Here is a 17,542-nt window from a genome sequence, read left to right as displayed (position 1 = left end):
GTTAGAACAAAGAGCAAACATGAAATTCTGCATGAAACTGGGCGATGTTTACTGCAATGCCACAATGAGTCATTCGAGGTGTTTGAGTCGTGCGCGCACTTCAATAGTGGAAGAAAATCACTGGAAGATAATAAGATATGAGGAAGACCTTCAACAAGCTTAACCTCCAAAAACGTTGAAACCATTCAGTAACTGGATCATCAGAGAACAATCCACAAAATCACTGCCATTGTTGATGTGTCATATGGAGTAGTCCAGACAATCCTCCCCTGTTAAAGTCTGCCAAGAACTCAGTCAGCGTGTTGTTGATGTCGAGAATCATTACCGGTAACAAAACCTCTTCACCTGTTTCGACATTCGCAACATTATGCATCAAGAAGTCGTCCCCAGGGACCAGACCATCAATAGTATATTCTACTGCCAGGTTTTGAGGTGTCTGATGGAGATCTGTGGAGCATAAATCTCAAAACATCTCGAAAAAATTTTACTCATGCAAAAACCTTTTCTTTTATACATCCTAGATTCATTAAACAAAGTATGCTAAAGGTGTGGTGGACATGAGGTGAGTGTCTGAGAGTGAAACTGGAAGTGGAAGGGATAATAATAAAGGTCATGAGTGCATATGCTTCACAGACAGGATGTGACGTGAAGGAGAAGATTTCTGGAGCGAGATAGACAAAGTGGTAGTGAGTGTCCCCAAAGAAGAAAGATTGGTGACTGGAGCTGGCCTTAATGGGTATGTTGGAGAAGGGTATGGGGTCCAGGAGAGAAATATGGAAGGACGGATTATTGTAGATTTTGCAAAAAAGGATGCAAATGGCAGTGATGAATACATATTTTAAGAAAAAAGGAAAGGAAGGAACGAAGGGTGACATAAGTGTGGTGGAAAATGTTACCAGCTCGACTATCTCCAGTGTAGGAGGCGCAGTTCGACTGAGATTATGCAGAAAGCTAATGAGCCACACCATAAAGAAATGGAAGACTAGTGGTAGCTGGGTTGAGAAGAGAGATGACAGGCTGTGAGTGTGTTTGTAGATCTAGAGAAAGTGTATGATATGATGCTTAAAGATAAACTGTTGCTTTGCATGAGAAAGTCTGGAGTGGCAGAGAAATATGTGAAGGCATTAGACAAGAGGCCCTATGGACTATGAAGAGCAGGGTGCACTGATTTGATGTGATTTTTTTGTGGTCTGAGGGTGTACTTTGCATTCTCCCTACAGTCCTGATTTTACTCCATTGGACTTTCACCTGTTTGGTCCCCTAAATGTAGCCCTACAAGGACAAAGATTAATGTGAAGACTAATGAAGATGTGAAGACAGCAGTGTCTTTGTGGCCTGCAGCTCAGGCTAAGAATTTTAAAGGAGGTATATGAAAGCTTATTCACAGATGGATAATGTGTACGGAAAATCAGAAAGATTATGGCATGGAAAAATTATGTATTTATCTTTACTAAAAGTTAATGAAAATCAATTCTACAGCCAGAATGCGGATAATTTTTGACTCACCCTTGGGTTTGTGTGTGTACTGTACATTTGCCCATATAATGTACATAGGACTTTACTTTCAGTTCATACAGGCACAGACACACATACACACACATACATACATACATACATACACACAAACACGCGCACACATGCGCGCGTGTCTGTGGTCACGTGTCCACATACTTCTAACCATATAGTACAAAAAACTATAAAAACATCCTTTTAAATAAAACATAAGAGTTTACTTCCGGTGTTCGCAGAGTGACGCAGCCACAACAACGTGGAAACAACGCGTCCAATCTGGCAACCCTGGAGATAACAAGAACACCGACCGGGAAAAGCGGCCAACATCCAGTTTTTAAAGTCACAAAAGTCGCGTATTTTCTCTATCACTTACCGGATTTACGGGCTAAAACTTAACCCAAACCGAACGAATTTCAAATAAATGGTTGTTCGCTTTACAGCCAGGAGTTGATTGTACAGTTTTTTTAATTATCCTTTTTTTTCTCCCGACGTTTCCTTTTGGATCATTACAGCGAGCTGCTTTTCTTCCTCTGGACGGATCCAGTGAGTGATGTGGCTCAGGAGCGTCTAACAAAACTCCAGGGTTGGCTCGAAACATTTCGAGTTTTTTCTTTTTAAATTTCTTTTTGGGGTAACTTTAGGATTTTGGTGCCTTAAGCGCCACTTTTACGCGTCGCCGAGTGGAAGAGAAAGCGTTTTAAACAGGCCCAGAGCCGGTGCTGGCGAGTCTGAGCGAGCTGGCTAAGCTCGGAGCTAACACGGTGCTAATTTAGCTTTGTGAGAAGATTGTGGTCATTTTTATTATTATTATTATTATTATTATTTTGTTTTTTTAAGAAAACCATATTTATATTGATCACAATGATTTTAGAGCACATATAATAATAATAGCGTGTCTGTTTATTTTGTCTAATTTATTCGATAGTTAAAAAAAAAATCTAGTTAGTTATGCACTCTTCCTAAAGCTGTTAGGAACGGCAGCTAACTAGTTTAGCATTTGGAAAAGAATGTCACTCTGGAGTGATTGAGGCCGTTTCCCTGTTTCTGTGGATACATTTTTAATATCATTTCCATGGATTCGGTGTGTTTTTGGATGGTTTGGAGGACAAGCTGCAACTGAAACTGTTACAAACTCAAACTGCTGACATTAAGGTCTGATCTGAGATCATCTTCCGAGCCCTGGCTGAAAAACCCACATCAGTGCTGCAAAGGTAAATATCAGCTGTTAGGATAAACGGTTTGCTGTGGATAAAAACAAAAAAAAGTATTGAAATGTTCTTCTTTCTTTGGTGAGTGTTGTTTTTCCCCACTGGAACTGAAACTAATCTTATAGAGAAGTAAAAATAAATAAATAAATAAATAAATAAATGAATTATTTTGATGACTTATACTGTACTAGTCTTGCGTTTGACCAATGATACGCTGTCTTGTATGTATTTGTCCCACCCCCAGGGGCGTGTCTTGAATTAACAGGAAATTATCTGTCAGTGCATTTTTATATGCGTCTTCCCATATATATATATATATATATATATATAAATCTTTTTCATAGTCTTCTATGAGAGAGTACAGTGGGACCTCAGCTTACGATATTCTTCAGCTTACGAAGAAATTCACATTAGCATGCAAAGAATTTTCGGGAAATATGACACGAACAGTGGTAAAGTTGAGTGTACATCCGGGAGTCGTTCAAAACTCGTTTGTGTCAGTGGAAAGCCAAAAGAAGCGAATTTATAAATTTTACAATTTAACAAAAAATCTTTTTTTGCGTTTTTAGATTTAGTTGCAGCACCATGTGTCCCAAGAAAGTTATGAAAGTGGGAGTAAGAGTCCACTTTTAGTGTAAATTAAGATGGAAATCATTACTAAAAATGCACCCAGTGCCAAGAGGTATCATAATCTATGATTAAGTGAGGTTTAATGTCTATTTATTTAATATTTTTCTCCATTTGCATGTCTTTCCTAATGTTTATAATTTTGTGTATAAAATCAATGTTGTATATTGGTAATATTGCTAATATTTTTGAGTGGCTGGAATGGCTTATGTGCATTTACGTTATTCTGTGGGTCAATGTGTATCACAATACGAATTCTCGCCTCAGGAACCTGCCTCCAGAACAAATTAAACTTGAATGCTGAAGTTCCGCAGAGGTTACTTCATTTGGAAGGGAACAAAATTTGTTAGAAGAAACGTTTTGTTAACTCTGGGTTTTTTTGCTGTTGAACTGTTGCTAGTCGAGACTCATCTATGAGGATGTTGTGTCTGTTTGTACCATCAAGTAAGAATTTTATGACTTTTATCACCATCGCTTGGACACATCAGAAGGATGACCCTCTAGCTCGACATCACAAACCTGACTTCAGCCCAAAATGTGTACGGCGTCGTCTAGGATATAGTTCTGTGAGGCAGCTGTGAGAATCTCTGTTAAGTTAACTCAAAGGCTCTCCTGAAACTTTCTTGTGTTCTCTATAGTTTGTTAAATGGATAGTTTAGTTTTTTGAGGTCAATGAGTATTTATTATAGATTTTGGTTGTTATAAATTTCTCTGATCTGCACAGTGACTGTAAAGTTTGTGCTTTCCATTCCCTAGCTAGCTCCAGGGAAAGAAGTAAGTAAAATTTGTAATAAATACAACGTAACTTTGAAAGATAATAACTTAAACTAGCTCTGTGGGAGTGCAGCTTCATGTAAGTCTCAGCTGGACTTTGGAGTGTCTTTGTCCACGGAACGAAGGTTGCAGGACTTGGTCTTAATTACTTAGATATTAATCACGTTTCATGACACAAACTTCACGGATGGTGCAAGGAGAAAAATTTATAATGACCGAGACCTATGGTAATCTAGCTAAATTTTTGATTTAAGGCAGAAACCTGAACTATCCCTTTAATTTATCATTTAAGTTTGTTTAGATTAGTCAGAGGTATGGTGTATCTCATGCTTCTTTTGCTCTCTCTTGTGTACCTGTAAATTAGTCGTCAGGAAACACTTCAACACGCTATTGGTCTTGACTTCCTGTTTCAGAAGGAAATGCTTTAAAATATGCAATCACAGCTCTCAAGCAAATGCTTTGGCACTTTTGGTGGATTTCTACTTAACGTTAACTGTGCATGCAGAAAAATGGCTGCCTATTTGTATCATCATAGTGGAAGAACCTATGTTTGAGCGCATGAGCAATGCAGCATGCACATGCTTAAGTAATGTGAAATATATCTGCACCTTAATGGTGCTCTTGTGTACTAGGGGTTAAGTTGGTGTTTAAAAGCTAGCTTTTTAAGCAAAACTCAACCTGTGTGTGTTTGAGAAAGGCGAGAGCACAGCATTCACACTTGGTCTGCGACCGTCTAAGGAAGGTGATGTGTATTAAGGTTGACCTCTAACATGGTTGAATTATAATTAGGGATGCACCGAAATGAAAATTCTGGGCCGAAAACGAAACCGAAATTTTTGAATGCACTTGGCCGAAAACCGATACCGAAACCGAAAATGGCTTCATTAAAAAACATGTTTAAAATATTTTCTTTTTGTTTGTATTAAAAAAAACTACAAATTAATTAAGCAATCAAACTTTTATTGATAATAAATAACAGTAATAAGGCTGTTTAACAATAACAAAACTTGCTTCCAAGTGCTTCCAAACCGCCAACATACGTTTGATGCGTAATTACAGCGCGAACGAGACGGGAGGATGGGAGAGGCGTGGCGAGAATTTTGGCTTTAATTTTCGGCGCTTTCTTATGTTTCGGCCGAAACCGATAATGCTATTTCGGCCGAAAATTTTCGGCGGCCGAAATTTCGGTGCATCCCTAATTATAATAAAATAAATAGAAAGTGAATTCTCGATCGACTGGATTAAACTGAATAAAAGTAATCTGGTGTGTTTCCGGCTGCGAGTGATAACTGTTACTGAGCCAATTGAAGCACAAACTGAGCCCAACGACAAAGCTGTAGCGCTGTAGTAACGTCCTGAGTTTTGGAGATTTGGCTAACAAAAAGATTAAAAAAAAATTGGTGATTATCTACCAATTTATTAAATGTATTGCTGTGCTGAGGTTTGTTAAATAAATGGTATGTGTGCCATACACACCCCTCATCTTTTGCTTGGTTTAATTATGTGCAGTGGAAAAAGAAACAAACCAGCTAGCTAAGAAAATGTCTGTATCACGTTACACTCTGATTTGGCTCGAAAGGTGTCAACACAACATTTTCTTTGTCCTACTACTTCATGTTGGACTGCACTTCCACTTCCCTCTTCCTTTAAATTAAGTTTGAAAAAGGGAAACGTTACAGTTCTTCTGCTTTACTCATGCTGAGTCTACAAACTTTCACTATGCAAAGAGAAATAGCTCTTGTGTGAATCAAAACTCATGTTAAGGTGGAAGAGCAACACCATCATGCCAGTGTTCAAGAGCAAAACTTAAACTGTTAAAAAAAACTGTTGCTTTCTAATGAACCAGACTTTGTTAGTTGCATAAAACTCTTCGTATATAAGGAATGTTTTCTTGTATGTAGGAATGCCATCACGCATCATTCATCCAAAAACTTGTGCGTCAGAACCTTAAGATGATTTTATGTCTTTGCTTGTTTATTGATTCTCCTTTAGTGCTAGGGAAACAAAAGTATTTATTTTTAAATATCTTTCGCATGATGTATATTCTTTTTGTGAATATTAACTGATTCATTCATCTATTTACTTAATAAGGAATTTAATAATAATAATTTCATTTGTCAATAGGCTCAAAAAAAAAACAGCAATCATATAAAAATGTTTTACTTGCATGGACAACTGTGCAGTTGATTTCAGAAAGAACTGTGAATTCACAACCTGTGATCATAATTCTCACCCCAAACAGTCCCCAGAGTCGAGCCTGGATGTGTGGACTCGAGCAACAAGAGTTTGCGCTAAACATGTTAATGATTCATCACTAATCAATTTGTTGCTGTTTAGAATTTAACTGATAAATCTTTTTTACTCAATAAGGTTTGTTTTAAACCATTAACCTAGCTGTAATCTAAAGTTAGCTTAAGGATCCTTACATGCGTGCTATTAACGTATTTAAAAGGTTGTGTCTCTGCAGTTCCTTTTGTAAAGCCTGAACTGAGTCAGCGTACTTACAAGCCACACTTCCTTTTCCACCATACCCATTTTCACCAAGAACTCAAATCTGATCGCTGTTCTAACACACTTTCTGTAAACAAAGTGAAAATGGTTATGAACTGAACACACTGCAGACGGTTGGGGATATTCACAGACGGGAATTCTTTGTCTGAGAGAGGAACTGAACAAATCAATCTTCTGTGCGCAATTAAATAAGATTTTTCTCACTTTAAGTCATTAAAAAATTTCAAATAATAATGTGTGGTGTCTGTGTTGATACTGTTGCAGGCTGACACAAACAAACCAGTGTACAGAAAACACTAGACTGGGCCACTAGAACCTTTTTTTGAAAAAAAAAGAAGCATGAGCTGATTGGGAAATATGCATCTGGTAATTATTAATGATTTATCGATTACTGATTATTAACACTTTCAACTGTTGGCTAAGAAAAAAGCTGTAAAATGTGCATTTTATACCAAGTGTGTGATGCTTTAAAAGCTGCACTATTGTTTAACTACATTTGTGAAAATTTAAAACACAAGCTGTTTTTTTTTTTTTTTGGTTTTAGCAACATATTTTTTCAGCTAGATATCGGTAGACGGCAGTGTTTGTTCTGTTTGTACCTGTGTGAAGGAAGCTTTGTTTGCAATAGAATTAGCACTATAGTTCTTAAGTAGGAAAATCGGACCATTGATATGAAATATTAACTGACTATAGTATTATGGGGGGCTGATGAATTCCGGCATCGTCGCCTTATCATATGTCGGTGCCATTGGGGTAAAAAAAATATTTTAGCATATTCAGGTTGTCAGCTGACCTTATTTTTTCGCGATATAACGTTTCTGAACATGGTCCTGACCAACAGAAACAACTCCAGATCATAACGCTGCCTCCACAGGCTCGTACAGTAGGCACGAGGCATGATGAGTGCATCACTTCATCCTCCTCTCTTCTTACTCATCACTTTGCAACAGGGTAAATCTGAAGCCCTCAGACCACATGACCTTTTTCCAATGCATCACAGTTCCTTCTCTATGCTCTCTAGCAAATTGAAGTCTCTTAGCACTGTGCATGTGGAAGTGCTCCTATTTTTACTTTTAAACATAGCCGTGAGTTCCGCTCTTGTATTTTAGCATTCAGAACTCAGACCTAAATCCTATTGAAAACCTGTGGAATTAACTAGATGTGTAAATCCTGTCACAGGAAAACTGGGTGATGCATTAGGAAAAAAAGAGCTTTAACAAAGTGTTCGTTAAAAAGTGTTTACCAGTGCAACCACATCATTGTCATTATTTCCTTTCTTCATTAAAAAAAAAAAAATTCTATTTGTTTACTTATTTTGTTGGTTTTGTCATTGTTACCACATGAAAGGAGGAAAATGGCAAATCTTTTACCCCACATTTTATATCTGTGGCAAGCGTGTCACCTGACCAAGACTGAAATCTAATCCGTATTGTTTGTAGTATTGTGTTGCCTCAGCTGGACCTCAAACACAGTGGACCGGAAGAAAGCAGCTTTACAGGTTTGGCTACAGATGGCCGTGCGTTATAGCACACAGGTGAGCATGGAGCGTGTTGATTGGTTAGTCCGATGCTCTTGTTCAGGTATCCTGCAGGTCCCCATCTGCCGCTCTTTTTCACTAGAATCAAAGCTGTGAACTGAGACCCATCCCCCCTCCCGCCGCACCAGTGTAAATCTCTGAGCGTTTGACCTCCTTATCAGCATACAGTTTGCTGAGGTAAAAACGAGGTTACATTTTCCTCTTTTTCCCTTTTTATCATTTCATCATCTCTTTTTGGACATGTAGAATTGAGGAATAAGCACTTAAAAAAAAACGGCTTCTTTTAACAAAATATGTTGGATGCACACAATCATGAGCAAAATGAACACATGGGTAGTTTAGTGTACAGAACTAGCTCAATGGTATTGATAAAAACATGTACACGGGCTACTGGTTTCAGGTATACAGAGTTTTAAAGATTTTCATGGCACTTTGTCAGGTGATGTTTTGTAGTATGTAGTTTATGTATTTAAAAAGTAAAACCATGTTAAAATGTGTAATGTAACTTAAAATAGTTGCAATTTTTGCACATTTTAATTAACCAATAGTTGAACAGAGTTTTATTTAAACATAATGGCACAATTATGTGAACAAATGAATAAATGACTGAATAAGTTTGGTGTTTTTCATATAAAATGTTTCAGGCACTGTGGTTTTACCACAAAAAAGTGTAATATGAAAAACATGCATTATAACAAATATCATATAACATGTTACATTACGTTAAACTATTTATGCATAGCTAAAAAAAAAACGCCCTTTTAGAAGGGTTAAACAACACATTATCAGAACTTGGAGGGACAGTGTTGAAGTGTCAACTTTGTGGAAGAAATGTGGTCGGAAAAAATAATGAATGGATATCTCTTAAACTAACCACTTGTTAGTGAGACTAATCAGGAAAAAAAAAATCTTAAAACTTGTTAGGAGCATAAAGATTTGGACTTTCAGCGGAAAAAGATCATGTGGTCTAATGAGTCCAGATTTAGCCTATTCCATAGTGAGGGATGGAATGGGCAATAATTCCTCACTATGGAATAGGCTCCATCATGCATAGTGTCTACTGTACAAGACAGTGTTATTATCTGAGGTTGTTTCAGGTGGTCAGGTCTAGTCTCAGCAATGTCATGTGGCAATAAAATGAAGTTTGCTGATAACCTGAATGTAATGAACGTTATTTTCCCCCTGGCATACTCCTGCACTCAGATTATAAAAGAGGTGCATGATGAATCATTTCCAAACATGAACCGGCCACCACATTGTGTGCTGTAATTAAGGCTAAAGGTGATTGAATGAAATGCTAAAGGTTTCAACATTTTATTTATTTTTTATTTTTTGGGCCAGGCAGCGTATTATGTTCTTTGATAAAACTTTGCTCCAGTAAACAGGAAGTCTGATCTTATCACACAGTGCCTCAGTCCAGAGTAGCAGGATTGCTGCACGAGACTGATGGAGAGAGACAAAGAGGTTTAATGTAAAGCCCCACACACTAAGAACAGTGATAGGTGCACTTAGTCGAACTAGAATGTGCATGCTCTCTCTCTCGTTCTCGAAAAATCAATTTCCGGGATATTGTATATGATGTGTGGCCCTCAGGAAGCTGCTGTCAGTGTATAGGATGTCTGGATTAGTGATGCTATAAATGAAATGAACAAAGTTTTGCCATCCTCGTTCATTACCCCGCATGTTAACAACACTCCCGTTTGCTTAGTTGCAAACTGATCCGTACAATTCACAGTTTGTTTTCTTCCCTGAGCTCTTATAAACAAATCAGACTGAAGTAGGGAGGAGACTCAGAGAGAGGCAACCGACAGAGACTCCCAAACTCAATAATAAGGCTGTTGATAATACTGTACTCTGTTCTCATTCAAAAACACAAACACGTCTGCTAAAAATCCAGTGTCCAATACACTGCCTGAACTGTTTTCTCATAAGAGAAGTCTTGAGGGAGATTTATCAATGACTGGTTATTCATTAACATCCCTATAAGGTTTACACTGTATGTTGCTAAGGTAAACATTGACGCTAAGACAGTACGCATTTAAGATTTTTAAGTCGAAACCTGTCATTAGTGTGCTCAGGTTTTTACGCACCCGGCTTGTTGTTTGGGTTGCAGACGGGACCACTGCATTTTTATTTTATTTTAATTTTTTTTTGGAATTAAGTATCGCAGAAGTTTAATATCTTTAAGATAATCAATCACAGTCAAGAAGTGAGTCGGCAATTTACAATCATGTGTTCAATTCCAGAATAACGTGTGAAACGTGTGTAGCTATAGATTGTCTGCATAAGATTAAAATTTTCAGTGAACGGATTAATGCTAAAAGGATTAATGCTCTGCTCAGCTGCCTTTATTTTCCCCATAGCGCTACCTTGCTCTGGAATGTGGAGGGACTTTGGAACAGCAGTGCCAGATCATCAGTTTTCCTCATATCATGTTGATCTAGTGTATCTGGGCATGTGCTGATATTAAACTGTCACAACATGCTAATTCTCACTGTGATGCAGAATGACTGTTAGGATGGCAGTAATATCACAGCGCACACACCATATACACACACTCATTGACACACTACAGGTAATTTAGGAATGACAGTTAGCCTAACCTGCATGTCTTTGGGGTGTGGAAAGAAAACCAATCACTCGGAAGAAAACGCACCATCACTGCGAGAACACACTAACTCCCTGCTCACAGAACCTGAGCCAGGAATCGAACTCGGACCTAGGACGTGCAAGGTGACAATACTATTTGCTAAGTATCCTGTCGCAATGACTTTCACTATGTATAGTAATATAATATAAAGCCATGAGTGCAGGCAGGCGGATGTCGCTCCTAACACGCCACCACTTTTATTTATAACTGAATGTGTCCGTAACTTTGTTCACATGGGAATTAAAAGTGCATTTAAAAAAGATTACAGTGCCATCTGTTGAATTTTGGAATGAATGTTGCCCAGAAATGAAGGCAGGTTTATTTAGTAGATTTCAATTCCACACTCATCTATAAGGGCATTTCCCATTTATTTTTCAAATTAGCATAAGTTTTCTTTCCATGGGCCGATTGTAGGGCTGCAACTAACGATTATTTTGATAATCGATTAGTTGGGCAATTATGTTTTCGATTAATTGGATAAAACCTAACTGCTTCTTTAATTTTATATTTTGCTTATAACTATTAAAAAAAACATAAATCAGGGTATTATTTATGTATAAAAATAAACGTTTAAAAATGCAAAAGCCACATATAGAGTTTAATAATCTTTAATTTTGACATTTTAAACCTTAAATGAAATGTAGTATATAATATATGCAGTATGTATATATATATATATATATATATATATATATATATATATATATATATATACACACACACACAGACACAGTGTATATATATATGTATATATATATATATATATATATATATAAAGTTTAAAAAATACAATGATATATTCAGTTGATAAGATATAAACAGCTAAAATAATGTAATTTTGTATAATAAAATGTATGCATAAGTAAAACCACAGTAAATTACAAGTTAACTTTGTAGTGGACTATAAAAAAAACTGTAGAAATGCAAAAAGCTAATAGTCACAAATATACTGTTATTTGCATTCGCTGAAAACCACAACAATCACTAAATGTAATATTCTACTGTTATTCACACCGTGTAAATTAAGCTAATCCAAAGTAGCGCCATTTAACTAATCACTATTGCTCATGAGGTGATTGTGCAATGTGATGCTAGCGAGTAGCACGTGAACAGATCTAGCGCGCGACTGTCCTGAAGTTAGCAAACAGTTTTGCAACGAAAGCACTTAAACTATACAACTTTTACACGATGAAGATACAGTTTTTACCGACCCTGCTGACGTTTCGCCATCCGTAACACCAACACATTTTCTGTTTAAGTGTTCGTGCATGACATGCCGTGAAAGCTCGGTCTTGCATAGCGTGCAGGTTACCGTCTTCTTAGAGGCGTTTAATGTAAATTGCTATCAAACCTTGGAGGACTCGGGGCGCGCGCTTATTCCTGCAGACGCTTCTGTAACCGCCATTGCGCAAGCGGCTGTTTATCTGTGTGTATTTGTGCATCTTGTGGTCGCGCTCCTCAGTGACGTGAGCAGCCCAACTAATCGATAACGGCATTCGTTGACAACGAATTTCGTTATCGATAATTATCGATTTTATCGATTAGTTGTTGCAGCCCTAGCCGATTGCGATGAAACAAAGCCTGTTGCCTACTGTACATGTCAAGTTCGCCAAATACATCTGGGGAAAATCACATTAAAATTTGTTACGTAGTTTTTATTTATTTATTTTTTGTTTGGGATGCGTGCACGAACAAACAAAGAAAAAAATTCCATCTTGATGTGTGCTGTTACTCATCTTGCGTTCCCCAAATAGTTTTTTTCTCGAATATCTCCAATGTCCACACACACCAACCTCACAGTTTTATTATATGTACAGATTTGAACGTTGCTTTCCTACTTTAGGTTGGGTACGCTTTATCACCCTGACACTTGAGGTAAGTTCTTACTACTGTTAGTTAAAGACAATTAGATTACTGTTTAGAAATCATTGTCACTAACGTGTCTGTCTCCTTCAAAATCTGTGTGCAGCACATGCTAGTCTCGTCCTCCAAACTCAGCCATAGCTAATAAACGAGGGCATGTGACAGTCAATGCACCGAATACTGAATACTTTGATGTACCGTGTACCGAATACCGTTTGTTATATCCTGAATATCATGATGTACTGTACGTAACTGGTTTCAGCGCATGTTTAATTTGGGCTAGTGTGCCATACCAATAAATTATCTTTTTGCTTTAGGGTTTTATATAATTTAAGAAAGCAACATCAATGCTACTTTACATGTTTTTGCAATCCTTTTTTTCCCTTAATTCATGCATCAATTTTAAGGCTTGTGTTAAATATAATTTTAAAGTACTCTGCCTGCTGTGCAAAAATAAGCTTGTATTTATCATATGTTGGGCCACTTGCAAACATTATGTTTACAGCAGTTTATATAAGCAGTTTGCCAATGCTAAGATGGTTTTTTGCTTTAGAAAAAAAAAAAACTGTTTAAAAAAATAATAGTAGCTGCAAGTGGTTTTCTTGTGAGATTTTATGCTCTAGATGCTTTTATAACCTGTTACACATGGACATGCGTAGAAAGCCAACAGATCTCGGATTACCCATATAAATTATGCACTGTATAGTCTGATTATTTGGCTGAAATCCATGTCTTGGTCCTTGTCCAAATGATCTGATCTCCCGAAATCTGTTAGCAGTTTTAATAAGATGATGATGAATAATAAGAGGAAGTTATCGACAAAATCAGATAATATTTATGTAATATAATTGTGAAGCACTTGTAGAAACGGTGTTGGAATAGGTTTTATAATAAACGTATAAATCATCATGTTCATCATCAGTGTTGGTGTCACTTCAGCCGTACTCACCCTAATTGACACATTTACCCTACTGTCTTTGTCCCTCCCTGTCCCAGATGATGTGCGAGGTGATGCCCACCATCAGCGAGGCAGAGGTGGGAAGCAATGGAGGAGGCCGTGGCTCCGGCTCTCCTCTCCATTCGGATTCCGAGGGACATTTCGAGTCTCTGATGGTGTCCATGCTGGAGGAGAGGGACCGGCTCCTGGACACGTTGAGGGAGACGCAGGAGAACTTGGGACTAACGCAGGGCAAGCTGCAGGAGGTCAGCCACGAACGAGACGCCCTGCAGAGGCAGCTCAACTCTGCCTTGCCTCAGGTAAGATCAGCTCAAATTAATTTCTGACTTAATCCAAACAGCAGTTGTGTTAGAGATAGTAACTCGTGTAGTCACTCTTTACAACAGCAGTGAGCAGAAAAGCTTTCCAGCGTTTACGAAACATCAAACTTTTGTGTGCACATGTAGTAAAAGCAGACGACCACATTAGGCTCAACTGCTCATTCAAGAACAGGATCCTTAAAGCATGAACTTGCCCAAACTGGACAGGTCAAGATTAGAACATATCATCTTTTACCAGGCCTCACGTGTGCGGTTCTTCAAAACGACCTGGTCTACAGGTGTTTGTATTACAGTGGATAATGAGAGTGTGTGTATATTGTTTGCCACTAGTTGAAGGAATACTAAACAGATGGTGTATCACTGGGACCGGAAAGACTTATGAAAACCTGCTGATGAATTTTCTCCATCAGTGACTCTAGATATTATTTTATCTTTTAATTAGAATTAAAAATTTTTTTTTTTTAATAAATTACATTTTAAAAGTCATTTTAAAAGATGTTTACATAGTTAGGATTTAAGGTCTGTGTGTATGTGACCTGGTTAAAGAGCACTGCTAAGCCATTTCCTTTCTTTCTAGCCACAAAAGCTATTTAAATCAATAACTCCCAGGGCATTCTTTCCTTTCTCTGTCTTCTTTTTTTGTTCATCCCTTTTTTTCCTCCCTCTCTGTGCTAACAGAGATCTCCAGCCTCAGGGAACAAAAAAAGAAAAACAACAAAATGCGTTCGCTCCTAGTTTCTTTCCCTCCATCCTGGGGAATTCATACACATTCCTGAGCTGAAGACGCTAAAATTCAGGGACACCTCCTACTCTCTTTCTCTCTCTCTCTCTCTCTCTCTCTCTCTCTCACACACACACACACACACACACACACACACACACACACACACACACACACACACACACAAATACTCTACCTTCCTAAAAGTCTAAAAGGCTGCATACCTTTGCAGTGTGGTGTGGAGTGTCATATAAGAAAGTGTGCACTTTAAGGATAAACTGAATAGCCAGTAGGACACTTGCACAGGTTTGGCTTTTATACTTGGATATGAGCTCAGACTGTCAGATTTTACCTTATTGTTCGGCAACGATTCAGAGACGAACAACGGATTAAAGCAGTTCTACCTGCTAGGTTGACTTTTGTTGAGATAAAATCCCTTCAAAGAGTCACTGCTTAAATGGTAAACACAATTTAAGTAAAGTATTAGTAGTACTAAATGTAAAGATTACAATAGAAAAATAAACAATGAAAGCAAGCAAAATGTCGTATTAATAAAATAAACACTTGCCATGTCTCTATTGGAGTTAAATCCTCGACCAGTTGTGGTTTTGTTAGTAAAGATTACATTTCAACTTTAATGTATTATGTTAATAATTAACAAGTAAGTTAAAATACTGATATGAATATTATAATATGGCTGTAAGCGCTTTGAAACACCAAAACAAATCTCCTTAATAAGTTTGAGAAGCAGCTTCTTTAAGTCAAAAGCGTCTACACAGTACAGTATGAGTGTGCTAATTTATCTTTAGACTTTAAATATTACCTGACATACTAAACTTTTGCAGTGACCCTTTTTTGCCCTGATTTATCATGACTTAGATCTGCTTTTTTTTTCTTTTTTTTTTAATGTTCAGTGTGAACAGCACGAATTACACAGAATCTGATCTTTTTATTACTTTTTTGTGCCAATTTCATATTGTAGTTCTAAACTTGATAAAGACCTGATTTTTTTTTTCTTTTATTAATATTTTGCAATGTGACCTCAGTCTGAACACTTAACTGTGTGAGTAAAGGAGCATATTACAACTTTTACATCGAAAAAAACCTCAACATTTCATGTTTATTTCATAAAATATGGAGAATGACAAAAATTAGGATTTCAGTGGTGATACTAAGGCAATGGACGTCATAAACCATTTATGGTGATGTTGCTGTGCTGCTCTGCATTTGGAGAGAGTTTAAAAGAAATGGCTGAACATATCCATAGAAAACAAACAATAAAAGTTTAAAAGCAAAATTAAATGAACCCCAGGACACAAACCAAAGACGTCATCTTATTCCCTGATTTTCTCCCTAATTTAGTCGTGTCCAATTCCTCCCTGTCACTAGTGGGTTCCCACATTAAGGCTATTACTACCACTCAGTCTGGAGGGCCGAACTCGCACTCAGAGGACAGTGTTATCCGCTCCTTCCGCTTGCGTGACCTCACAGACGCCCCTAATTGGCTGTAAAGCCGTGATTAATGTGGAAGCACTAAGTACCTCTTATCCCGCCCCTCTGAGAGAGCTCGGCCAATCAGTTCTCTCTAGGCCTCCGGCTGAGAGAGGTTACAGCATGACCCAGGAACCGAACTCGCGATCTTACCATCGATACCACTGCGCCACTCAGAGGCCTGGCAATAAATTTTTTAAGCCATTTTCTCAAGATTAAATAAGGTTAAACCCCCTGCAAACCCAATGAGGTTTTACACTGCATGGCCAGAAAGTTGCATATGCTAATAGTTGGTTCGACAGCTTTTAGCTCTGATTAGTGCATGCAACACAGTGACCAATTACATTTTATTCATATTGTACTGGACATCTGAGCACTTGAGGGTTAACACCCTCAGGGGTTGCATCAGGAAGGGCATCTGGCGTGAAACCTGTACTAAGCTTGTATGTGCAGGTCAAATGGTCCGCTGTGGTGACCCCTTGCCGGGAGCAGCCAAAAGACCAACAACAGTTAATTGTTCAGCATTATTTGTCCAGGTTTTGGACAAAATGCATTGGACAGTAACTCAATTCCAGTCATTTCCATATTTCCTATGCTCTGTGCACAATAATGTGGACCTTTTGAAATGGCGACTTGTCTTTTGAACAAACAGTTTTGATTATATATTAATATTAAATATTGTTTACATGTATTTTTATATGATAGAAATGACTATCATGACATGTTTGTTAAGCAGAAATACAGCTAGACTGTAATTTGAGTTTAAATATCTTAAATGTAGCCTTGTCCATGTACCAATTCTCATGCCTCTCACCATAAAAAAACCCAAAAAAAAGCGGGCTACGTCACTGAATAAAATGGGAACCATTCATGCATAATAACTCTGAGGCTTGCTCATTCTCAGGCACAAAGAAGCTTAGCATACAGCAAAGCAGTGACTTTGGCATAAAAAGTGGGTTTGGCATAAAAAGAGAGTTGAGTTGACGCAAGCAGATGATTTATTCTGATCTGGTTGATGAAATAAAGTCCTTCACTTCTCGCACCAAGTCAAAGCAAATGACAGAAACAAGAATTCCTCATTCATCCCTGAAGCTATATAGCTTTAATGAGCTGATTATGAAAATGACTTTCCACAAAAGAGTGATACACAAGTGTGCGCCGTCATGTACACAAGCCTGTACGCGCATGCAAATCTGACACCGGCGTCATCGTCTTCCGGCAGGTGAATGCTGGTTATCGATCAGATGATAAGGAAAGGGATACTGTCTCTTTCAGCTGCCAGGTTGCTCATTCAGATGGTTCCATAAAGCAGAAATTAAAGCTGAGGGCGTGGACAGGAGACAGACATATTGTACGCTTCGCTAGCTTTC

The 17,542-nt window shown here is 37.8% G+C and overlaps 1 protein-coding gene across 8 annotated transcripts in view; it reads left to right on the top strand.

The window, feature by feature from the left end:
• The first annotated feature begins 1,802 nt into the window (after positions 1 to 1,802).
• ppfia1 (PTPRF interacting protein alpha 1) overlaps positions 1,803 to 17,542 on the top strand; it is a 66,304-nt gene continuing 50,564 nt past the window's right edge. For all 8 annotated transcript variants that reach the window (XM_053500040.1, XM_053500042.1, XM_053500043.1 and 5 more), the window contains exons 1-2: positions 1,803 to 2,723; positions 13,679 to 13,939. In XM_053500040.1, the coding sequence (XP_053356015.1) occupies positions 13,679 to 13,939 (261 nt within the window). In that variant the 5' untranslated portion in view covers positions 1,803 to 2,723. The remainder of the gene's footprint in view (positions 2,724 to 13,678; positions 13,940 to 17,542) is intronic.

The sequence above is a fragment of the Clarias gariepinus genome, chromosome 7 (genome assembly GCF_024256425.1).
Source record: "Clarias gariepinus isolate MV-2021 ecotype Netherlands chromosome 7, CGAR_prim_01v2, whole genome shotgun sequence".
NCBI classification, from domain to species: Eukaryota; Metazoa; Chordata; class Actinopteri; order Siluriformes; family Clariidae; genus Clarias; species Clarias gariepinus.
The sequence above is the reverse complement of the archived record's forward strand: the minus strand, read 5'-3'. Positions and strand labels throughout refer to the sequence as shown.